Source organism: Ornithorhynchus anatinus, chromosome 16 (genome assembly GCF_004115215.2).
Source record: "Ornithorhynchus anatinus isolate Pmale09 chromosome 16, mOrnAna1.pri.v4, whole genome shotgun sequence".
NCBI classification, from domain to species: Eukaryota; Metazoa; Chordata; class Mammalia; order Monotremata; family Ornithorhynchidae; genus Ornithorhynchus; species Ornithorhynchus anatinus.
Window position 1 is genome coordinate 9269584 of NC_041743.1, and position 25304 is coordinate 9294887.

Below are 25304 nucleotides of genomic sequence, written 5' to 3' on the forward strand. Positions count from 1 at the left end.
CAGCACTAGGATATCATCATCAGTGCTTACTGTGTGCAGAGCACAGTATTAAGCACTTAGGAGGCTTGCCATTTTCTTCTTAACCATCCCAAAGCTGATCTGGACCCTTAGGAATCCCTTGGGATCAGTTTGAGATTGATCCAGGCTGGGCTAACTCTGGGTGTTGGGATCAACCCCAGAAGACTCCAGGCCCAGGGATTTGGGAAAAATGTGGGGTTCAGAGTATCTTTTTGTTGTTGTTGCTTTTTTTGTTTTGTTATTTGTTAAGCACTTAGTATGTTCCAGGCGCCGCACTGAGGGCTGGCGTAGATACAAGATAATGAGTTTGGAAACAATCCAGGTCCCACATGGGGCACACAGCTTTAATCCTCATTTTACAGATGAGGTAACTGAGGCACAAAGAAATGAAGTGACTTGCCTCAAGTCACACAGCAGAGCTCAATTAGAACCCAGGTCCTTCTGACTCCCAGGACCATGTTTTTTCCTCTAGGGCATGCTGCTTCTGTGGAGTCAAATGTCTACTTCAGCCTGGACTACTCCCCCAGCCTGAAACCAGCCCAGACTCCCTGGTGTCCTTGGGCCAGGGATGACCCAGAACTCTCCCTGACTACAAATTCTGCCAATTGGTTTAGGACCCCTGGGGAGCTGTGATTCGACTCTCCCCTGACGCATGGGGCTTTGGGCAAGACTTAACCTTATTCAATTCTGCAGGAAAGGAACCAGCTGCAAGAACACATTATCCTGGTGAGAAAAGTGTGACCTTCTAATAATAATAATGTTGGTATTTGTTAAGCGCTTCCTATGTGCCGAGCACTGTTCTAAGCGCTGGGGTAGACACAGGGGAATCAGGTTGTCCCACATGGGGCTCACAGTCTTAATCCCCATTTTACAGATGAGGGAACTGAGGCACAGAGAAGTTAAGTGACTTGCCCACAGTCACACAGCCGACAAGTGGCAGAGCTGGGATTCGAACCCATGACCTCTGACTCCCAAACCCATGCTCTTTCCACTGAGCCACACTGCTTCTCAAGAGAAGGGATGAGGAGGGGCAGATGGAACAAGGGCTGGGAAGACCTTTCTCCCCATTCTCCCCCTCTTTAAATGAAACCATGGGGCTCCCTCCCACTCCAAAAAAGAGGGGAGAAGAAACAAGCTGAAGGGAAGGGCAGGGGCAGATGGGGCAGCTCTAAAATGGAGATATAAATAATAATAGATGTGCTGGGCATTTCTGTAGCATTATTTCTCCCAAGAGCTTAGGAAAATGTCCCTGCATTATCTGGTTAACTCTCGAAAATCCCCTGAGAGATCATTACAGGAAGATTAATAGTAAAGACACGCGACATATGGTATAACCCTACTATTCAATCACTATGGAGATTCCTTGAATGGAAGCATGGAAGAGGTGAGTTGGAGTGGGAATCCCACTCCCTCCCCTCTCCGGCTGTCCCTCTCCCTGGGTGCCCAGGATGGGCCCCACACTGGTGGCATTTGGGGGACAGAATCAGCCCAGGACAGATGTGGTGCGGGCTTCCCCCTCCAACTGGAACCAGCCTAGACCCCGAGGGAGTTTGTGGGAGGGGGTTTCAGTTGAAGGGGGGGGAAAAACCCTGTCTGAGCTGGGCAGGAGCTGTTCCTAAACCCCTGCCTCGGCCCCCCACTGCCCGGACACGGGGACGAGGAGTGGGTTGCCCTCCCACCACCCGGTGATGGATCCACGCAAGACCCGGCGGCAACGCCAGGCCGTGCCGCCCGCCCCGGACAGGGGAGCAGGGACCAGAGGGTTGGGCCTGCCTGCCTGCCCGCCCACAGTGGACTTTGCATCCTCTCCCAAGGGCCCAGGAGGTTGACGGCCAGGCTTTATGGGCACCGGGGTGCTGAGCAGGTTTGGCTGGGGCCCGTTGGGCCTGTCGGGCTTGGCGCAGTGGGGGAAGTGAGGGCCGCCATGTTTCCAGGCCTAGACTGGAGGCTCCCTGTGGGCCGGGAAGGTACCCACCGGCTCTGTTAGATTACAGTACAGGGGGCGGCGCCCTCGAAGCCCTCAGTAAATAGCACTGATTGATTGATTAACAGCCGAAGTGAGGGTGTGCGGGGTCGGCCCGGCTCTCCTCACGGCCGAGATGGAGGGCGCCGAGTGCGGGGCGGGGCCGCCGCGCTGCTCCTCCTCCTCCTCGTCGTCGTCGTCGTCCTCGTCGTGCGGGGCCGAGTTGGGCCGGGAGGACGGAGGGAGCGAGCGAGCGAGCATGGGCCGGCGCGGCCGCCGCCTGGTCCCCCCGGAGCCGGGGTGGGGGTGGGGGCCCGTGCGGGGTCCGGTGCGGGTGTGGTGGGTGCTGGCGGCGGCGGCGGCGGCGGCGGCGGTGCTGGGGACGGCGGCGGGGGCCGAGGCGGCGCGGCGCTCGGCGCTCTACTCGTCCTCCGACGGGCTGGTGCTGCTGCGGGGGGCCACGGCGCGGGCCAGCCTGCTGGCCGCCCCCACCGCCTGGGCCGTGGAGTTCTTCGCCTCCTGGTGCGGACACTGCGTCGCCTTCGCCCCCACGTGGAAAGCGCTGGCCGGCGATGTCGGAGGTGAGCGGACCCCGGGGGCTCCCGACCCCCTCTCGGCTCCGGACGATCCCCGCTCCCCTCTCGCTCGCCCCCTCCAAAACCTCTCCCGGCTTCACGTCCTCCTCTCGGCCCAGGCCCCCGCTCCTCTCCCCCTTGAGCCCCCCTTCCCGCCCCCAATCTCCGGCCCCCTTTTCTCCCTCTTTATCAGCCCGTTGCGGGGCCTCCCTTTTATGTGCCCCTTCGCGCCCCCTCCCCATTTACAGCTACTCCACCCTGGGGCCGGCGGGCCGGTTTCCACCTCGCCTCCCACTTTCACCCCTTGTAATCCTAACTGAACCCCCACAGCTGCTTCACTCCAGAGAGACCAAAAAAAAAAAAAGGCTTACCCCCTTCCCTCTCCCCCCGTCCGTCCCTCCGTGACACTCTCCTCTGCTACCCAGATATTCCGTCCACCCCCTTCACATCGAGTTTTCCTCCCACACCCGGGCCCTGGCCCAAGATCCTTTCTCCTTGTGGTCTTCCGCGGTGCCAGCCCTGCTCCTCTCACCCCTTGGCATCTTTCTCTTCCCCTCCCTTGTCTTATCCGCCCTTCCCCCCAGCTCACAATTTTCCTCTCCCAGCCTGGGTTTTCCTATTCTGAGATCTGGACTTTTTCGGAACGGTCTCCTGTTTACTGATCTCGAGTCTACTACATTTCCTTTCTTTTGCCTCGTTTCTTGACCCATGAGCTTCTCCGAAGTTAACTTTTCTAAAACTCGAAGCCTTGACGCTGTCTACTGCTGTCTGTGGCTCTATCCCGCACGCACTGTGGTTGGCTCTGTGTCATCGGAGGCCTCTTGTAATTATTTAGAGGAGCTTTTCTCCTGGTGTTAGAGCTCTTTTCCACTCCTTCTGTTCATTAGGACCAGGCTTGCTGGGGCTCACAGTCAAAGCAGGCATCTTTCCTCAAATGAGCAAATCCCTGGAACAAGTGGGGAGGCAGGAGGGAGAAAGAGGGCTCAAAGGGTCACCTCGAGCCACCTTTTTCGATCTTTGGATAAGTTTCTGAATGGTGAAAGAGGATGCAGTGAGGCTTTAGCGTGCTTGGTAGTTTTCACTTCCAACACGTACCCTGAACAGCTTGCAAAATGGTCCCTCAATGTAATTAAATGGTAATCAAGAATTTACATCTTTAAGCCATATGGATGCTGAAGGTTTTTTTTTTGACACATCTTGCAAATTACTTTACATCCCCCATACCCCCCATCAGCCCAGGCACATGCTCCCACAGCTCTTTCCCATCACCCAAGTGGGGTCACCGTGGGGGCAGTGATGTCAGCAAATGATGTTCAGAGCAGGGAGGGAGGAAGAATGTGTTGTCTGGGAGGGAAATATCAGAGCTGAATTAAGCCTTGAGGAAGGCGGCCACATCCTGGAGTGGGGTGAAAGTCTCACTGGCTTCTAAGCAGTCCAAACCCTGGAACGGAGATCAGGTCTTCAACACCGAACCTGAAAGCCTCCACCCCCACCGTTTGCCCTCCTGGGGCATGAACAGAGGACTCGTCTCCTGCTGAGTCACCAGCAGGGCAACGGGGCGGCCCAAGAGCTTTCCCTCCCAGATACTGGACAAGCCTGCTTCCCGTGGGTTGCTAAACCCAAGGTGGCTGCTTGAAAGAGCCCAACCACAGGCTGTCAGAGGTGCCAGAGGACTGGTCTTGTGGATACTCTATGCTCATAGGAATGTATACTGTGCCCTTTGTTAGAGAAACTGGAATGAGACTATAATATGAGGAAAGGAACAAAGTCAGTTGTCCTTTAGTCACAACACAAGACAAAGAGTAGAGCAGGGACTGAGGCCCTGCGAGGGACTGTACCCTGTTCCTTGGCTGGCAATGTCAAGACACAAGGCAGAAAGAGGCAGCTGCAGCTCCCCTTTGCCTCCAGGATAGTCAGTTATTTCTGTATAGTCTCAGAAAGGATTCTGGAACATGTCCTCTCTGAGGTCAGAGTAGAAACCGGCAAGACATATTGCTCCATCGCGTCTGGATTAAGGACGACGCCACTGTAAGAGTTAGGCCAGCTGGGCACTGGGAAGAGGGAAGGGTGTGTACCTCACCACCAGGAAAGGAGAGCTGAAGGAGGTGACTGTGATGCTGACACAGTGAAAGGTGGGAAGCAGCGTGGCCTAATGGAAAGAGCATGGGCCCTGGAGTCAGAGGACCTGCATTCTAATCCTGGCTCCGCCACTTACCTGCTGTGTGATCCTGGGCAAGTCACTTCACTTCTCATTGCTTCAGTTTCCTCATCTGTAAAATGGGAATTCAGTACCCATTCTCCCTCCCACTTAAACTCTGAGCCAATCTGCTCATCTCATATCTGTCCCAGAATTTAGTACAGCGCTTAGCACTTAGTAAGCACTTAAATACTATCATTAATATTGATGACAATAATCACAACAAAAAAATAAATGATAAAAGAAAAATTACTTAAGAGCAAGGGAATCATGAGATTGCCCCTTCTTTGGCCACTGGCCTCGAGATGATTGTGCTAATCTCTCTCTCCCCCCCATCTCCACACCTCCTGCCCTCCCACTGCAAATAAAGACATAGGATCAACCAATAGGGTGTGAAAGCGTTTTATTATAATAAAACGAGGTCTCAGGTAATAATAATAATGGTGGTATTTGTTAAGCACTTAGTATGTGCCAAGCATGGAACTAAGTGCCTGGGAGTAGATACAAGAGAATTGTGGGGCTCACAGTCTAAATAGGAGGAAGAGAAGGTATAGAATCCCAATTTTGCAGATGAGGGAACTGAGGCACAGAGAAGTTAAGTTACTTGCCCAAGGTCGCATAGCAGTTACATGAAGGAACCAGGATTAGAACCCAGGGTTGGGAAGGGATTTTCTATGTTTAGGGACTCCTGTATGTGGGGCTCAGGGCCCTCGTAGGAGAAGGCCCAAGAGGTCCCTCTGGATTTAGGAGTCGCCAACATGACCTGAGCTAGTCTTGTGAAACATTTGAGTCATATGACCCTCAAAAGCATCTTTCCTGGAAAGAGGCTCCTCTCTGCCAGGGACTGACATGTCACCATAGCTTTGTTTCACAGATTTTAGCATGAAGGGAGAGGTTTTTGTTATAAAGTTAATAGACCTATGAATAGTAAAGTCAGAACTGACTAGTGTTCATATACTCTATTTAAATGCTATTACCCCTCATTACAGCATTAACGCTAATTCTTGGTGTAACATTTTTCATGTGAGGATCTTGCAGCCACCTAACCAACACTCACCACTCTTGACAACACTCCCCGAGGGGGTGGGTCAGTGCAGGTACAGCCACATTTCACAGGTGAGAAAAGCAAGACTCAGAAAGGTGAAAAACTTGGAGGGTGGAGGCAAGAATTGGACCTAGGGTGGTGATGGTAACAGTGAAGGAGGAGCAGCAGCAGCATTTATTGATCCCCATTTCATGCAGTGTGCTTTTAGGAGGTGCTTTTTTTCCCCCCTCTTTTATGGTTTATTTAGCACTTACTCTGTAGAGAAGCAGTTTGGCTTAGAGAAGCAGCATGACGTAGTGGAAAGAGTCAGAGGACATGGGCTCTGATCCCAGCTCCGCCACTTGCCTGCTGTGTGACCTTGGGCAAGCCACTTAACTTCTCTGTGCCTCAGTTACCTCATCTGTAAAATGGGGATTAAAACTGTGAGCCCCAAGTGGGACAACCTGATTACCTTGTGCTTAGAGCAGTGTTCGGCACATAATGAGCACTTAACAAATACCATAGTTATTATTTTGTACCAGGCATTGTACTAAGGGCTGGAGTAGATACAACCTAGTCGGGTTGATCACGGTCCCTTTCCACATCGGGCTCAGAGTCTTAATTCCTACTTTACAGGTGAGGAACTGAGACACAGAGAAACGAGTGACTTACCCAAAGTCACACAGTAGACCAATAGGGGAGCTGGGGTTAGAACCCAGGTCCTCTGACTTCCAGGCCCATACTCTTTCCACTAGGCCACACTGCTTCTGTGAAGTACTGAACAATGAAGTAACATGTTCATCGTTCACAAGGACCTTACACTCTGAAAAAGGGAAACAAATGTCAGCTGCTAACCTGATCACTCCTCACATTTCCTTCCCAACTCACCTTTCCTGTCAGTCAGGAGCTGGGCTACTGTTGTCCTTTCAAAGACCCTTGGTGCCACAGTGTTGAAAGGTTGAAAGTCCTCATCTTCGTGGTCCTAAGACCCAGGGCTGTTGGGTTTGGAAGGAACAGGCAGGTCTTGTTCCCATCTCCATACCTTCCACTGCTGGTCACGAGCAATAACTGGAACTCGGTATATATTTGTTTTCTTCCACTGCCCACAGGAGCATGGAACCGTATCCATACCATGAGTACAAGGGTTTATTCTCTTCAGCTGAAGCAGAAGACATCAAAAACCTTAATCCTAAAAGTACATTGTACTAAGGAAAGCGGAATTTGGCCCACTGTCACGTGGGGAATAGATCCAGCAGATTTAGACCCAGTGTGGGCTTGTTTTGTTTGGAATCGTCTAGTTGGGCATTTTAGCCAGATGATTTTCAAATTTCTACTTTCCTTTATGTGTGCAGACATGGCTTAAACAATGGTACAAGTCAGACAAAAAACATCGTGGAGTCCCTTTCCTAATGGATTTTAAGAAAAATGGAGGACTGTGCCCTGGATTGGTTTCAGGGGAGTCCTCCTTGGAGACAGGGGGTTGGACAAGTTGACCTCTAGAAGGTCTTTTCAGTCTGGGGGTCCTTGGGAATATGAAATCCAGGTGCTAGAAAAGCATGCAGGCTAGGACCAAGAATGGAAGGAGCTGTTCTACCCCAGGACTCAGGGGTCACCGTTGGCAATGTCTTGAAATAGGGTGAATCGTGGAGGAGACAGAGAGCTTAAGCTGGGAAGCCCCCAACCAAAGCCAAAGGTTGTTAAGAGTCTGTCCAATTCAGAGGAGCTGCCTGATGGTTCATTTCCAGGGAAAGTGTAAGTGATAGAGGGGGCGGGCAACCAGAAGTTCTCTAATATGCCCATCTTGTGCCCCCGCACCCCTTTCCCAAACGTTCCCAGTGGTCCTCCTGGACCCATGTAACCTGTCCACATACAATCCTTAATCTTCCAGGTTCTGTGGTCACCACGGAATTGTTCAGAGTTCAGATCCTGGGGCACGTTGAAGGATGAATCACCTGCAGAACAAGTTTCAGTAGCCCCCATCCCCTCAGCCTGCAGAGTGTCCCAGAAAGAATCAGAATGCACAGTGGAGCCCTACCAAGCTGATCTTTCAAGCACTAGCCTCTCGAGCTTTTGGGGCCAAAAACTTGTTCCTGAAGGGGAGCAAAGACCATGTATAAGTTATCGTGGGGAAAGTTGAGGTGGGCAGGAGCCCAGGAGGATGTGGTCTGATGAAAAGATGTTCTCACCTCACGGTGAATGGCTGTCAGGGGTGGAGGTGGCAGGAACCCATACTGGAGAAGGGACATTGGGTTCTCCCTTGCAGGATATCGGGGCTCCGGCCTCCTCCCTCAAGAGACAGTGAGAACACCAGTCAGGCAGTGAGTATTTACTGAGTGTCCACAGGGTGCTGCTCAACATCACACTGGTCACTCTTCTGGACTTCTTTGCCAAGAGTAGGGAGTGACTGGTCAGCCCTTGGAATGGGGGAAGAAAGTGTGTCCAGCTCAGTGCAGGCTGGCTTCCCGTTTGTGTTTGGAAGTGTACGGTCTGTGGGGGTGTATGAGACATATATAGACACACTCACTGACTTTACTTTGATTGAAAATGCAAACCACCAAGACCCGTTAGGCATTCCAGGGAGGATTGTGTTGCCACACAGTGGTGGTAATAATAATAATCTTGGTGGTGATATTTGTTAAGTGTTTACTGTATGTCAAGCACTAAGGCCTGGAGTAGATTTAAGACTATCAGGTTGGACACAGCCCCTGTCCCTCATCAGGTTCACAGTCTAAGTAGGAGGAAGAACAGGTAATGAATCCCCATTTTACAGATGATGAAATGGAGGCACAGAGAAGTGAAGTGATTAGCTCAAAGTCACACAGCAGGCAAATGGTGCAGCTGGGATTAGAACCCAGGTCCTCTGACTCTCAGGCCTAAGCTCTTTCCACTAGGCCACTCTACTTACCTGGTGTGTGTGTGTGTGTGTTTATATATATGTATGTGGCGGGGGGAGAGGGCAATGGAGGTGAGGGAACCTGAGCTGTGCTCTATAAAAGGGGGAATTTTCCAGCTTTTTTATGGTATTTGTTAAGTGCTTACTATGTGCCATGCACTGTTCTAATCATTGGGGTAGATATTATTATTATTGTACTTGTTAAGAGCTTACTCTGTGCCAAGCACTGTTTTAACCACTGGGGTAGATAGAAGTTAATCAGGTTGAACACAGTCCCTGTCCCACATGAGGCGCATACTCTTAATCCCCATTTTACAGATGAGGCAACTGAGGCCCAGAGAAGTTAAGGGAGTTGCTCAAGGTCACACAGCAGACATGTGGTGGAGCCAGGATTAGAACCCACATCCTTCTGACTCCCAGGTCCATGCTCTATCAACTAAGCCACATTGGTTCTCTCATCTCCCTCCTCAAGAACCTCACTGGTCCTTCAGAAGGCTGCTGAGGAGCCGAGTAGCAATAGAGGTGATGATGGAGAGACTCCTTGCAGTTGCTGGGCAAGGCAAAGTGTGTGCAGAAGGGCAGGCATGAAGGGGCTGAGGCCAAGCTGAGGCGAGGAACCTGCAGGGGCCTCCAGGGCTATGGGAGGCTAAGACTGAAAGAGGGTGGGGAAGATGTGCACAGCTGGGGCTGCTAGAAAAAAGTCTGGCAGTCAGAATTTCTGTCTCTGAAAGGAGAATTCTGACTTGGCTGGCTGCCTTGTTTCCCCCTAAATTCCTCCATCAAGTTCTGGAACTGCAGCAAGGGAGGTTGAAGGGAAAGAGAACCTGGAGGCTTGGAAAAGTAAGCTGTATGTTCTTCCCACTTCCTCCCTTCCGGACTAAGACATCCCCCTCCTGCAGCCATGGCCTAGCACAGTGCATGCAGGCGTGGGGGCTCCATTTATTTGGTTTAGTGGAGAGGAAGAGAGTCCTAGTGTGGGGATAGGGGAGGGAGATTCTGGGTGTGAGGAGAGAGGGCAGACTGCTACTGCTGCTTGGTCTCTTCCTCCTTGGACCTTAAACGGGTTGAGGAACTGCCCCATTCCCAGTTCAGTCTGACCCAAGCTGGGTACCCAGGGGTTTGAAACTAAAAGGGGCCTTAGGGCTCCCTCCCGGAAGGGCGGAGTTGAGCCTGTAGGGGATCCTGGAAAGACTTGGTTTTGGGACATCACTGTCTTCTTTACCATCTTCTTTTCTTTACTTTTTTCCTTTACATTCTTTACTAACCTCTGGAGCTCCCAGGGGGTGATCCTGTAACATTACACTGCCTGACCAAGCCTCCTCGATGGTTCCCAATGCCCAGAAGGCAACCCAATTTTAGAGGGGAGGTGGGCAAAACCATCGTTTCTTTGCTGCCTCGGTGAGAAGCTTTGGGGACTGTTCTCTCCACAGTGGTCCTGCTGGAGTGGCCCAGGTCTGTGGCAAGCTCTTAGCTGGCACTTCTGGCGGGCTGTGATCTTCCCCCTCAGCCAGGGAGCTCAGGAGTGACAGCCACGTGGCCTGGAGGGCTGAGTCCATGCCTCCTCATCCAGGGCAGGGCTACTGCAGGGTGGTTCCAGAGATGCCATCCACTTGCCATGTGACCACAGTCCCAATTTCTCCATCTGAAAATGGTGATAATGTTACCTGCCATGGCCCTCCAACTCAGAATGTTCTCGGGATTTGGTGGAGTGAAATTTTACAATTCCCCTTTTCCTATGAAAAGCTCCCCTTTGCCTTCTCCCTGAGGGACTCCTGCCAGGTCTTTCTTAGCCTTCCTTAGAAAGGAGAGGGCATGGGCCTGGATGCCAGAAGCTCTGGCTTTTAGTCTCACTTCTGCCACTTGCCTATTGTATGACTGTGGGCAAGTCCCTTAGCCTCTCTGGACCTCAGTTTCTTCATCTGAACTATAAGGAGAAGATACCTGTTTTCCCTATCTTTTAGGCCGTGAGCCCTGTGTGGGACAGGGACTGTGTCCAATCTGACTATCTGTTTATGCTCCAGCATCAAGTACGTAGTAAGTATTTAACTTGTATCTACCCCAGCGCCTAGTACAGTTCCTGGAAGATAGTAATCGCTTAAAAAATACCATAAAAATACTATTAATAGTCACCCTGCCAGGGCCCCCCCCATTCATCTGAGACCTGTTTATTGTTTCAGACTGGAAGCCAGTGCTCACCGTGGGGGCCCTGGACTGCGCCGATGAGGATAATGTGGCGGCCTGCCGGGACTTTGAGATCTCCGGCTTCCCGACTGTGAAGGTGATGTCTCCTCTGAACAGGGGCAAAGGGGAATGGGTATAGGGGAGTCGGGGGAGGTCCAGGGAAGCCCATCCCCACAGGGTTGCCCTTTTCCTGCCATTCCAGACCTCATCACGAAGCAACTGTGCCCATTAAGATTTCCAGGGTTCGTGTGTCCCACATTTCTCATCAGTCCAGGGGAATCTGAGAGGGACAGAGGGGAATCTGGAGGGTAGAGAGGCCCAAGCCCTCTGAGGGCCCTCCCTCACCGGATCAGAACCTATTTTATATTTGCTCTTGTGCTTTTGTTCCTGGGAACCGAAGAGGAAATAGTTGCCCTCGTCTCATGTCCCTTTAAGAGGACTGCGACCTTGTTGCCATGGCAAAGTGTAAGCACTCTGACCATGAGCTGTAGTGGGGTTTTGGCCAAATGAAAAACTGTCACCCAGCATGCAGGTACCTACAGGGAGCAGGCAAAGCCCCAACTTGTAGCTGAAGGCTTTGAGATCCATTCCAGGCTCTTCATCACTCTGGACCCAGGGACAGCCTGGCCCTACAGTACAGAGTCCCTTAGGCCTCTCCCTCATGGCCTCCACTCCCATCCCAGGCCTGCTACAGTCCATGGCTTCTACGTGCATGTCCTCAGATTTGTCAGAAACAACAGAAAAGCCGCCTCTGCTCCCCGGGGCTCCTGACTCACTGATGATCGGGGATCCTGATTTGCCACTGGATGTGCTGTCCTCATTTCCTGTAGAGAGGGTCCTATACCCCTTAGGGAGCCCTTTTCTCCCCCACAGGCCCACCAGGCCAATGCCCTCTGACCCAGATTGGTTATCCAGACTATAAACTCATTGAAGGCAGGGAACCCGTCTACCAACTCTGTTATATTGTACCCTCCCAGGTGCTTAATACAGTGCTCTGCTCATAGTAAGCACTTAATATGATTGATGGGCTGCCTCTGGCATCACACCTGCAGCCCCTTACATCAGAACTCTGGGTTGCTTCATTTCCATAAAAATGCAGAGGCTCCTGGGTGGAGCCTAAGGTACCTCCTTCTCGGAAGGCCGGAAGCAGCAACTGGAAAACCAAGTATGGGACTTATCTTCCCTCAGCTGGAGGGTGAACATCAATCCCTCTCTGAGGAAAGATGGCACAAGCCCTTGAATGACCCCATCTGCCTGTTTGCTTCCCCCCACCGCCTCTGCAGACATTTACATTTTCATTTATACTTGGGAAACCAGGAAAACGTCAGGGCCCAGCTGGGTGTTTGGCTCTATTTACCCCCTGACCTGAAACTCCTCAGTCCCTCCCCTGTGCTTGATCCTGGGCTCAACTCTTTTTTTTTTTCAGTTTCAGAAGGAAGGTGCCTTCCTTTTCCCTGTTCTTCCCCTTCCCCCCCCCCTTAGAAAATGAGTTAATTTGTTTCTTTCAACATCCAGAGTATCTATTGCTATCTATTAATAATAAGAATTCAACTCTGGCCGCATCATTCCAATAAAAAGAACTGGGAAGCAGCATGGCTCAGAGGATAGAGTATGGACTTGGGAGTCAGAAGGACTTGAGTTCTAATCCCAGCTCCACCATTTGTCTGCTGTTTGACCTTGAGCAAGTCACTTCTCTGTGCCTGGTTCCTTCATTTGTAAAATGGGGATTGACTGTGAGCCCCATGTGGCACATGGACCCTGTCCAACCTGATTAACTTGGATCTCCTCCAGTGCTTAGTACAGTGCCTGGCACATAGTAAGTACTTAACAAATACCTTAAAAAAAACCAAAACAAACAAACAAAAAAACTGTCCTTGGAAGCTGCCTGCGAAACATAAGATTACAAGATGCCTCTGAGCCCCCAAATACACCCCAAATCTACCCCAATCCTTAGATTAACTCAATAAATCTATGGTATCTACTGAGTATTTATCTGTGCAGAGTACTGTACTAAGTGCTTGGGAGAAGATGATAACAGAGTTGGTAGACACGTTCCCTGCCCACAGCGAACTCAGAGTCTAGATAGGGAGACAGATATTAATGGATTTTGGAGGCCCAAGGGGCACTTAGGGAAGTGACCTTTAGCACTGTGCTGCATAGGGGCCCTCCGGACTCTGCTTGTATTACCTGCCTCCTTTCATCCCCAGCATCTCCCAGGGAGAACCAGCTGGAAGGGACCAATCCCCTTGCCTCAATTCATTCATCTTGCCCCTCAACCTCCAGATGGGGGCTGGTGTTCTGGATTCTTAAATGTCTCCTCAACCTCCTTTCGCAATGCTTTCACCACCCTCCCTTCTGGTTGACTTGGAGGAAGATGGAGGAGGGAGGAGGGTCTGTTTGTCTAAGGATGGAAGGGTGGGAGGAGTTTCCATGACCCCAGTGGAAAACTGTGGGCAAAAGGGCCAGCTTATCCCTTAAGGGTGTTCACCCCGAAAGGTTAACAGGCAACCAGGCAGGAGGACTGCCTCCTCCAGAGAGAGGCTGGAGCCAGCAGAGATCCCGACTGCCGGTGCCCTCCAAGGTTCACCTGGGTGCCAGAGTGTAGATTCTGCTCTCGTGATGAGCCTAGCTCTCTCTCCACCCAAAACGCACCCCACCCCCGAGTGACTTGAAAGCCTGTGGGTGTCTGGAGAAGGCAGGGCAGGGTTGCTGGGACGACAGCAGCGGGAGTACGCAAGCTCCTGCACCTGTATGCCATCTCTGGTTCACTATCCCTTTCCACCTGCTCCTGCCCCACCGTCACTGTGGGCAAAGAACACGTTCCTGTCTGGCCCAGCCTGTTTAGCAAATACTCGACCCACACGGCGACAGGCTGGGCCCAGCCTTGCTTGGGTCAGAGTTGCATTGAGTAGGAGTCATTGAGCAGTTGGCAGTAAACAGAGGAAGGGAGGAGTTGATTTATTTCAGTCTTTGTGTGGGCCTAGCATGGCAGATTAGACTTCTCTCCAGAGTGGGTAGCTATTCCTCCAGTTCTGCCCCCGCCCCCCAGGAAATCCCCATCCATTAAAGAGTGGTTCCTTTGTTTCTGAAGGCCAGAGGATTGGCAGGAAACAAAGATCTGAGTGATGGAGAAAGAGGGCATGGGGCACAAGCCTGCCCTGCTGCCTGTCCAGGTTCTGCGAACACCAGGCTACAACCCTCCTGCCCTTTGTACTCCCTTGCGCCTCCTCTCTCCCCTCCTTATCCCCACCCCCACCCTGCCAGTCTAGTCCCTTTCCATCCATGTGGCCATTGCCTTTGTGGCAAACCTCCCAGAGGGATGAGAACTTGGGAGTTCAAAGAACTTGGCCCTCCTTGACGATTTGAGTTGAGTAACATGGTGATCGGTTCTTTTAACTCCCTATTCCTCCTTAGTAGCAGAAGTAATAATATTTAAAAAGTGTTTAGTCGTGGCAGCATCCTCTTTAGTTCTTCCCTCCCCTCTTCCCAGGGATCTCTCTCTGGATAAGAAATCTCCCTGGAGGCCAGGCCCGGATTGGCGTTCCATCTGAGCCTGGAGGAAATGGAGAGACCAGGATGAGGGACAGGGAGAAAGAGGCTCACACATGGCAGGGGACCACTAGCATCACCCATCCCACCAGAATGAGAACAGAGGGCACAAGGGAGCTGGCTGGTCAGGATGTCCAACCTAACTGACCCGTAGAGGAGGGGACATGTTTGGAGAAAGTGGACTCCCCACTGGAGATGATGACAGGGAAGGGAACCCCATTCTTTCCTAGGAAGAACAAAGCCCGGTAGTAAAGTTCTAATGACCCGTTTCCAGGAGTTGCCTTGGCAGGGTGGATTCCTCTGCCCTGTTGCGAAAGGAGGAGCTTTAATGGGTGGCAAAAATGCTGGAGGACGGGCTCCAACTTAATGATATTCTCCCAACAGTGCTCACAGACGATCAAAGAAAGGGAGCGGGGAGAGGGAGAAGAAAGCAAGCAGAGAGGGATGGACAGGCAGAAAGGCAGACAGACTGACCCTTCTAAAGGGGCCACCCTTCTCCCTGGGCTTTGCTGTCCCTCAGAGTCCATGCTAGGGGGCTGGACAGGGGAGCAGGAGTGGTAATAGGTAAAGGGATTGTGGTTTTGCCTTGTGGTGTGTAACCTGCCTCTGCTTGAGGAGATGGACCTCTTTATATGGCTGCTAGTTGCCTAGAGGTAACCTGGTGCTTAGAAAAGAAGGGCTGGGATGGGTGGGAGGCAGGGAGGGAGGAAGGAAGAGTGGGGAGAAGAGAGTGGGTTAAGGAAGGGGATGATGTGGAAGAACTGTCTTCTTCCATCTGGGACAACATCACTGGGAGACCAAAGAACCCCACAGAAGAACTAGGGAAAGTTGCTTCTTGTTATCACCCTCAGAAGCTGGCAAGCTGCTTCCTGGGCTGCCCCTCCTGACACCCAAGGTTTCCTCCACCCACTGCTCCCCACACACTCAGCCTTCAGCTTCAACATCCTCCTCAGCAGGGATCACCCGTAGCTGTCTCCTCTCCTCTCTGAGCCCAGAAAATCCTCTCCTGCAGGGAGGCAGAGCCAGGCAGGGTCTCAGCAGGGACCCTCAATAGTGGCTTAGCCTTGGTCCAAAGTCCAGACCACAGTGGGCCAATGGGAATTGTAGGGGTGCTGGAGCCGGGGAGGGGGCAAGCTCTGATCCGGCAGCCCTTCCCTTCCCTCGAAGTTCCTCTGATTCCCACCTGCCAGGATACAGTTTGGGAGGCCCCCGCCTGGGCAGCAAGGTAGGTGCCTCAGTTCTTTAAAATGGGTGCTGAGCAAGAGTTAAACAAGAAGGCAGCTCTGGTGCTCTCGAGCAGTGGTGGGGAAGGGCTGTGGTTCTGACCAGCTAGGGCAGAAGAGCCTCCACTCCCAAGGGCCATCACTAACTCTCCCTTTTTGTTTGTGTGTGTGTGTGTGTGTGTGTGTGTGTGTGTGTGTGTGTGTGTTTCTGTCTTGCAGTTCTTCAAGGCTTTCTCTAGAACTCCCTCTGCGGGCGAAGCATTGTCAGGTGAGCATCCAGGTTTGTGCAGTGCCTTGGGCTGACCAGTTTTGGTGTGTCACTGACCAGCCCAGCCTCTCTCTGCTCCAGCAGCTGTCAGGCTCTGTGGGTGTTTGCCGGAGAGAAGAGAGGAAAGTTGCCCTGACTACTAAGGAGTCCCCAGGGAAGTGGGTAGGGTCTCCCTGGGGCCGCAGTAGGGTCCCGGGAGAGAGGAGGCTTCCAGAGCCATGGGAGCGCTCCCAAGGGAAGCGTTAGTTGACCATGTCCTGAAGCGCATCCACCTGGGTTTGGGTGGTGCCATTTTCTCATGGTTGCCTTGCCTCCCTAGACTGTTCAAATTTCCCTGGCCCTAATTATTTCAGTCCTCCTGTAGCTGTGAGGTTACAGTTCTGCTCCCAAGCTAGTTCTCCTCTTCTTTTCTAATGGGACTGGCACCAGACCACTCCCTGTCCAGCAGTGAACCCTTTGTGCAAGAGGGCTAGGTTTGGAGAGCTTATCCTGTTTTTACCTCAGTGCTTAGCACGGTGCCTGACACTCAGTGCTTCTACATTCTATTTCTGCTAACAGTGGAAGCTCCAGCTGGCACTGTTGAACCTGCCAGGGGGCTCACATGCACCCCATGTACTTGTGGGGGGCTCGTGAAGCCTCCTTCCCGACCTGGTTCCTCAGACAACAGACACTAATTTTGTTTTGTGTATTTGCAGTGGCCGGTGCCAGTGTCCAGGAGCTTCGGGAGAAACTCATCACTGCCTTGGAAACCCACCAGGGCACATGGCCCCCAGCTTGGCCATCCTTGGAGCCAGCCAGGTACCCCGAGTAGCTGTACCTCCTCACTAGGTGGCGAGGAAGGAGTGGGGAGGCAGGTGGGCCACCAAAAGGCCTGGATGGAGGTTTTTGTGCAGTTGCCTGGGGTCTAGCGGGCAGTATGAGGGAGCGTATCTGTGCTCTGACCATATCCCCATTGCAGGGAGGATGTATCCATTTTTCCGGACCCAGAGATTCTCCAGCAACCCCTGGGTCACTAGTGCTGAGTTACTTCCGTGACCCCCCGCCCCCGCCCCCGGCTCCGTCTTAACCTCCAATTGGCCTTTGGCCTAGCCGGCTTAATAATAATAATAATGTTGGTATTTGTTAAGCGCTTACTATGTGCCGAGCACTGTTCTAAGCGCTGGGGTAGACACAGGGGAATCAGGGTGTCCCACGTGGGGCTCACAGTCTGCACCCCCATTTTACAGATGAGGTAACTGAGGCACCGAGAAGTTAAGTGACTTGCCCAAAGTCACACAGCTGACAAGTGACCGAGCCGGGATTCGAACCCATGACCTCTGACTCCAAAGCCCGTGCTCTTTCCACTGAGCCACGCTGCTTCTGGTCGGCTCACACACCGGTTGATGGAGATTGGCATGGCAAGGGGAGAGAGGGAGAATCTCGAACTTTTTGCAACCGTCGAAGTTCTGCTTCTTGGGAAGAAGATGGCTGTGTATTTGGGGAGATGAGCGGGGACATGGTTTCATACGTGTGCTTATATGTGGAGAAGCCTGAGTGTGCTTTTGGGTTAGGGTGGGTGTGATCGCCCTCTGCTGGAGAGATTAAGCTCTCCTAGAAGTTGCCTGCTTCCACTTTGGGAGAACAGTTGAGTGTCTGGGACTTGTATGGTCAATCCACGCTCTCCAACGTGGTTGTCCTCTATGACTGGCTCCGTTGTAGAGAGGGGAAAGCAGGACGGGCAGGATGAAAGTTCAAAGTCCCTTGATTTGGCCCAAATAGGACAGATTGGGTTAGTACTAGCCAACAGTAGATGAGGCCTGGGAAGAGGAGCTGAATCCTGACCCCAGGAGGAGTGGTGGACAATCCCTGTTCAGATCCGAGCAGTTCTGGGTGGGTGGTGCAGGTCCACGTCAGAAAACCTTCGCAAGCTTATAGCCCTAGGGCTGGTGGTGAGTAACTCTTTGTTGGAATTACTAATGGTCATTTAGACAGCTCTTTATAATTTCAAAACCCTTTATGGTCATTTATTAGTTGTTCCTCCTAATTCCTCTAAGAGAATGCTTAGAATTGTTTTCTAAGTTTTATGAGGTGAGGAGCCTGCCCTGCCCACCGAGGAGGTGATGGAGCCTGGGTTGAGATGGAGATGGAGACTAGTTTAGAACCCAATCTATGCTGACCCCGCTTCTCCTCTCCCTGCAAACCCTCAGGCAAAACTTACATCCCCTTGCTTAGTCCTTTGTTCCAGGGCTAAATCCTCCAGTTGAGAGGAGAGAGGTGAAGAGAAAAGAGGGGGGTGGGGAATGTAAGTCCTCCTTTTCTCCACCCAGGTCTCTTCCTCTTTTCCTCTAGCATTCCTCTTTTCCTTCTCTTTTATAAAAGAAAATGTTTCATGTATACCCCTATTTCTAGATACATATAAGATATATAGGATACACATATTTACTCTGTTTTTTACCGTGTACTCATAAATATTTGCTGCATATATAATACATGTAATACTGCCTATATATTAAATTGTAGCACATACACGTAAGTGCCATGGCCCATTTTCAGGTCTGAGGTTTCTCAAATGTAAATCCCAACTGTAACGCTAAGATCTCTACCCTGCAAATCAGTTCTGTGGCCACCCACGTCATAGTTCCAATAAGCTATATTTTGTGAATATCAGAGGACAAGGGTCAAAGGTTAACTGCCCACCATCTGCTCCAGAGGACACAGGATGTGAATAGATTTATAGAGTCATCCAAGCAGACTTATGACTCTACTAGCTGGTGTAAGGTCAGAGATCATAGAGTTCAGAGAAGGATCTGTGGCAGAGGGACTCCAAGGGGCTGATAGAGTACCACCCTAGGGTTGACTGGACAATGGGCTAACAGTAGAGGAGTTCCTCTCTCCCTCCTCTCTTGGGACCCTGGAATTCCCGCCTCCTCCTAAATATGCTATGTGAACGAGCTGGCGAGCTACTGATTGGATCCTGTTAAAGGGAATCTAGCATTTCTTGGGGGACCGGGATCAGAGCCCAGGATAAGTGATGACTTTCCTCTTGTTCCCCTGGTTATTTTGTGCTGACCGTAAAGTTCCCACCATGCTCCTGTTTGTGGGAGTTGGCAGATCCTACTACCTAGTTATCCATGTAAACCATTTCAGACTTCCTGGACCTTTTACAGTGCTGCCTTGTGGCAGACCACACTCCTGTTTTTGTGGGATCTGGGCTGAATCCAGGAACTCAGCTTTACACCTTCCCCTATCTGTTCTTTTTCTCTCTGTCCTGTCCTCAGGCCTGAATGAGTAAACTCTTTCCCTCACTGCCTTGCTTTCTCCTTCCCTCCTCTGAGCCTCCATTGATTTATAAGGACTGAGAAGAATGAGACCTTGACACTGAAAAAGACCTGAGAGAAGATTTCAGCCAATCCCACGCTCTTGGGTGATATCTTGGTTAAGGGCTCAGGCCTTTCCATCCGGGAACTGAAAGTCCAGTGAACGTTGGCAGGGAATGTCTAGTAGCAGGCTCGGCCTCTTCAGCACCTTAAGAAGAGTGTATTATTTGAAATGGTGTCTTTATCCCCTTGCATCAGTCTATCTGTACAGCCAGGCCATTACATTTGGAAAATGGGATCACTTGTTAATTCATTCATCCATTCAGTCATATTTATTGAGCACTTCTTGTGTGCAGAGCACTGTACTAAGCACTTGGGAAAGTACAATACAACAATAACCAATAACCTGCCCACAATAAGCTTACAGTCTGGAGATGGGAAGCAGCGTGGCTCAGTGAAAAGAGCCTGGGCTTGGGAGTCAGAGGTCATGGGTTCGAATCCTGGCTCTGCCACTTGTCAGCTGTTTGATCTTGGGCAAGTCACTTAACTTCTCTGTGCCTCAGTTATCTCATCTGTAAAATGGGGATGAAGACTGTGAGCCTCACGTGGGACAACCTGATTACCCTGTATCTACCCCAGCACTTAGAACAGTGCTCTGCACATAGTAAGCACTTAACATATACCAACATTATCATTATTATTATTATTAGAGGCGAGGAGACAGAATCAATACAAATAGATAAAATTGCAAATATGTACGTAAGTGCTGGGGGGCTAAGGGGTGGGGAGAGCAAAAGGAGCAAGTCAAGGTGACGCAGAAGTTGTCTTCTTGATTAGACTGTTAGTTCCTTGAGGATAGGGATCCCATAGAGGTAGTCGTGTTAGTAGTAATAGTAAGAGTGTTTGAACTCCCATTTGGTATGATGCCCTGTACTGGGCACTTTTGGGAAGTAATGATGATAACGTTGTCTCTTTCAGGCTGGAGGAGATTAATAGCTTCTTCACCAAAAATAGAGACCAATTCCTGGCCTTGATTTTTGAGAAGAAAGGGTCCTTCGTGGGCAGAGAGGTGAGTATTTCACTTTTTCCCTGCTCCCCTTCTGCCCTGGGGATCCTCCGTCCCCTCTTCGTCTTCGAACCTTTGCCCATAGTGACCCCTACTGGCTGCAGGGAGAACTGCACTAGCAGGGAACCTGCTTCCCATCAGTGTCATTCATTCATTCATTCAATAGTATTTATTGAGCGCTTACTATGTGCAGAGCACTGTACTAAGCATTTGGAATGTACAAATCGGTAACAGATAGAGACAGTCCCTGCCCTTTGACGGGCTTACAGTCTAAACGGGGGAGAAATCCCGTGCCCAGGACCCTTCTCATTTTCCCATTTCCAAAGGGCCACACTCTCCCTCTCCTTCAGGCAGTGCATAGAAAACCTCATGTGTCGGCAGCGAGGCTCCTGGCCCTGACTCTTTCCCACCTCCTATATTCACCCCCCACTCCCAGACCCACAGCACTTACGTACATATCTGTCTCCCCCTCTGGACTGTAAGCTCATTGTGGGTGGGGGATTTGTATGTTATATTGTTGTAATGTACTCTTCCAAGCACTTAGCACAGTGCTCTGCACACAGTAAGTGCACAATAAATATGATCGACTGTCTGGCTCCATAACCAGCCTTGTTTGGCTTGCAGGTGACGCTGGACCTGTCCCAGTACGAGGGGATTGCAGTGCGCCGGGTCTTGGACACTGAGACCGTTGTGATACACAAATATAGGGTCACCAGCTTCCCGTCCTGCTACCTGCTGTCCAGGAACAGCTCCATCTCCCGGGTCCCCGTGTGAGTACCTCCGCTGCCCTCCCAACCTGTCCCGCCATCCCCGTCCTTGAACGTGTGCCATCCCTGGGCACAGCTAGTGAACTACCTGCCAGTATGTGGACCGACTGCTGAATGCTAATCAGCCAATCAATAATAATTATTGAGCACCTACTACATGAAAGCACTGTGCTAAGCCCTTTGAAGAGTACAGTAGAGTTAGTTGTTATGATTCCTACCCTCAAGTCTGCTGGGGAAGGAAGACCCTAAAACAATTTACAGTTAATTGGAAGAAGGAAAGTTCATTTTTATGAACTAGCATTAAGCAGGTGGCTCCCGCTTGAGCCAGTCCTCTTGGCTTTGGGATCTAGGGATGGAATTGACAGTCTCCTTCTTGCTCTTGCTGGGGATGTACGTTGCAGCTGGCAGACTATCTCAGGGCAGCCAGTCCTGGCAGAAGGCCTGTTAAGAATGACGGAGAAAACTGGGAAGGGTGTCGGGGAGTGAACGAAAACAGGACTAGGTGGGGTAGATGGTTGTGTGCTCCAGGCTGGGTACCACCAGGAAACTTGGGTTGTGAATCCATCATTTCAAGGGCAGAGACTTGCAGTTAGATGAACTCAGTGGTGCTGGCAATCCAGACTTTTTCTCTTGTCTGCTGTGTGACCTTGGACAAGTCACTTAACTTCTCTGTGCCTTAGTTACCTTGACTGTAAAATGGGGATTAAGACTGTTGGAGCCCCATGTGGGATATAGAGTGTGTCCAATCTGATTAGCTTGAATCTACCCCAGCACTTAGTACAGTGCCTGACACATAGTAATCACTTAACAAATATGATAAAAAAATAATACCTTTGAGCACAGGGGATAAGAATCCAGCCCTTGGATTCCATTTCTGGTTTTAGTGGGGGCAGGGAAGAGAAGGGGAGGAAGTCGGGATAAAGGTAGAGCCTTGGATTCTACAGGTCATCCCCAAGGTCCAGGGAGGCGCTGAGGCAGCTGCTGAAAGGGGTCCTGGGAAGATGATAACTCTTGGAAGAGGGTGAGAAGAGTGATTGAACGGTAGAGAGATGAAGGAGGAGAAGCAGAAGGAGAAAGCCTTAGCCTAGTGGAAAGAGCACAGGCCTCGGAGTCAGGGGACCTGAGTTCAAAACCTGGCTCTGTACTGGCCTGTTGTGTGACCTTGGACAAGTCACTTAACTTCTCTGTGTCGTAGTTTCTTCATCTGTTAAGTGAGCATTTAGTGCCGGTTCTGCCTCCCACTTAGACTGTGAGCACCATGTGGGACGGGGACTGTGTCCCACCTGATTATCTTGTATCTGACCCCAATGCTCAGTACAGTGCTTGGCACATAATAAGAGTTCAACAAATACCATAGTTGTTGTCACTATTACTATAAATATTGTTGTTATGACAGGGAGCCTGTGTTTTAAGGATCCTTCTGTTTGGAGTCAGGTGACCTGTTGAAGGTTTCATCCTTTGACTCTAAATTCCTTGAGAGCACGGATTGTGTACTGTATTGCAAACTGTCATGTGCTCTGATACCGTGCTTTTAGTTCAGTGCTTTGCACCAAGTGCTCAGTCAATGCCATTGACTGACTGATGGATTTGAATTGTAAGAGAAACGGGTAGAATGGTTTTCAGGGCAACGTGTCAGTGGGTTTCAGGATATGACTTCTTGTCATGGTTCTGACTTCAGAAGTCTCAAGTGTGGATCTGCCTTCTGACTTCTCGATCTGTCTTCTTGGCCCGCTCCAGCCCCAACCTCAACCTCCTTCCCCACTTCCTGGCTCCCCTGCAGACCCAGGCCCAGAACCCAGACCCAGTGCAACAGCGCAGGAGCATCAGCTCAAGGTTGGCCCCGAGCCTGGCATTGGGACAGTCTGTCCGGCCCAGGGAGATAGTCCAGCCCAGGTTGGAGATTAAATGGGTAGCTGCCCCTAGGCCTAGCAGATCCTTCTGCAAGGACCGACGATGCAGTCCGAGCCCCAGGCCGGTAGCCCCGATGCTGAGTCAGTGGTCTGCCCCAACTCGAAGCTGCTGACTCAGTTCTAGGTCCCCTCCCCATCCGCCTTACCCACCAGTGTTGCCAGCTGCAACAAACTTTTAAAGTTGTCCCCGTGCGCAGGTGTTCCCGAGGGCAGCAAGCCCATCGGCTGACTTGCCAAATTGGCAGCGTGCCTGACTCTCCCTCCCCTAATTGCAGAAAAGTTCATTAGGAATGAGACAATAGGCGGTTCTGAAATGCCAGCGGAAAACAATAGGGCCAGTCGCAGTCCCTCTGGTGGCTTCTTGCCGCTGAATGACATGTTAAATAGCAACCAGATGGCGCTTTCGGCCCCTCAATGGATGATTGATGTCAGGCTGGCAGTGCAGGAGAAGACCGTGATGAAGCAGGGAGACAAAGGGGCTCAGACGCACCTGTGGCTGCCTCTGGGGGGGCAGCAAGGTGCCGCCCTGGTGCCATGGCAGGAGATGAGGTGTGCGGAGTTTCCTGAGCCTTTCGGGTCCCCAGAGTTGGGGCCGGGGGCTTTGCTGGTGGACATCCTAGGAAGAGAGACTGATGGGAGAAGGAGAGGTGAACGGGGTGCCGGAGTGGTTGGACAGGCAGGGCTGGCTCAGAGGGTGCCAGCTATGGCAGGGAGCAGAGCTATTGTTTCCCCACAGCGGAGTTGGTGGAGGAGAAAATTGTTTGTGACGATGCCGTCTCCCCGCCATCTGCTCATCAACAAACATCGGGCTGTGAGAGCCGAGCGGAAAGTGATGGCTCCTTGCCGTCGGTTCCCCTGGGCTTTCTGCCTCTGCCTTAGTTCCTCACTGTCTCTCATCCCCTCTAGGGTGGGGGAGGATGGGTATTCCCCCTCTGCCACCCTCTCAGAATCTTCTTTTCCCTCAGTGGAAGGTGAGTGCCAGGCTTGGAAAGGGGCCAGGTTTGGTGCCTGGAGCCTTGATCCCCAGGGTCTTATCTGAACTTTAGTGTCTGCTCATAGCAGCTGGTTCTGACCAGTTACCTATAGCTGAGCCCTAAATGTGGGTTGAGAGAAGGGGTCCCCAAGAGTGGAGGAGATTTACCTCTTTGGACACTTCTTTTCCTCAGAAGTCATGGCAGTCTTTGGGGTAGGAAGGGGAATATCCCTGGGGAGTGACACCAATCATTCAGTCAGTGATATTTATTGAGCACCAAGTGTGAGCAGAGCACTATTCTTAGTGCTAGGGAGAGGACAGTACAGTTAATGTCTGACTCTCCCTGTAGACTGAAGCTCATTGTGGTCAGGGAACATATCTACTGACTCTGTTGTATTGTACCCTCCGAAACATCTAGTTCAGTGCTCTGCCTACAGTAAGCGCTCAGTAAGTACCACCAATGATGGCAGTAAAACAGAGTTGGTAGACCGTTCCCTGCCCACAATGAGCTTCAGTCTATAGGGGGAGTCAGACGTTAATATAAAGAAATAATTTATAACATACAGTTTATAATTATGAACATAAATGCTGTGGGGCTGAGGGTGAGTCGAATGCCAGATGTCCAGAAGGCACAGATCTGAGCACACAGGAGGCTGGAGGAAAGAGGGCTCAATTGGGGAAAGTCTCTTGGAGGAGATGTGACCCTTAAAAAGGCTTTGAAGGTGGGGAGAGTGGTGGTCTGACATATACGGAAGGGGAGGGCGATCCGGATTAGAGGGAGGATGTGGAAAAGGGGTTGGTGTCGAGAAAGATGAGATCAGGGCACAGTGAGCAAAATGGTGCTAGAGGAATGCCACCAAAGGCAACTAAGCTTATATTTGGAGAGTTTAATGGGTTGTTTGGGTGTTTTTTAAGTTTCCCCAAACTGCACTGGATTTCAGGAATTTCTGAGTCAGGAAACAAGATGGCTGCTCTCCTCCCCCTCAGATGAACCACCATTTTGAGCCTGTCAATTGAATTGCTGGGAAGGAGGGGAAGCTGAAAGCATGCTGAGGAAAGAACTAGTAGCTTGGAGCCTTTGGGGGTTTGGCTAAGATATTCTAGGGCTTTTGTGTGTCTTTCCCCTTCCCTCCGGGACATCTGAGCCAAGGTGTCCCTAAGGTATTGTGCCCCCACCATGGCTTCTCCAGAGACTGCCCCCTGCCTAGATTCAGAATTCACTCCTCTCCTGGCTGAGACAGTGAAGGGTTTGGATTGACTCTTGATGCCTGACTGCCCTCTGAAATCAAGCAATCAATGGCATATATCAGTCAATCAATGAGAAGCAGTGTGGCTGAGTGGAGAGAGCATGGGCCTGGGAGTCAGAAGAACTTGGGTTCTAATCCCAACTCCATCTCTTGT

At 51.2% G+C, this 25304-nt stretch overlaps 1 protein-coding gene across 1 annotated transcript in view; it reads left to right on the forward strand.

The window, feature by feature from the left end:
- The window catches only part of QSOX1 (quiescin sulfhydryl oxidase 1), a 42867-nt gene that overhangs the window by 3507 nt on the left and 14056 nt on the right, over nt 1–25304 (forward strand). The window contains exons 3-8 of the mRNA XM_029080970.1: nt 2355–2562; nt 10848–10948; nt 15843–15891; nt 16587–16689; nt 20166–20256; nt 20878–21023. Coding sequence (XP_028936803.1) covers nt 2355–2562; nt 10848–10948; nt 15843–15891; nt 16587–16689; nt 20166–20256; nt 20878–21023 — 698 coding nt within the window. The remainder of the gene's footprint in view (nt 1–2354; nt 2563–10847; nt 10949–15842; nt 15892–16586; nt 16690–20165; nt 20257–20877; nt 21024–25304) is intronic.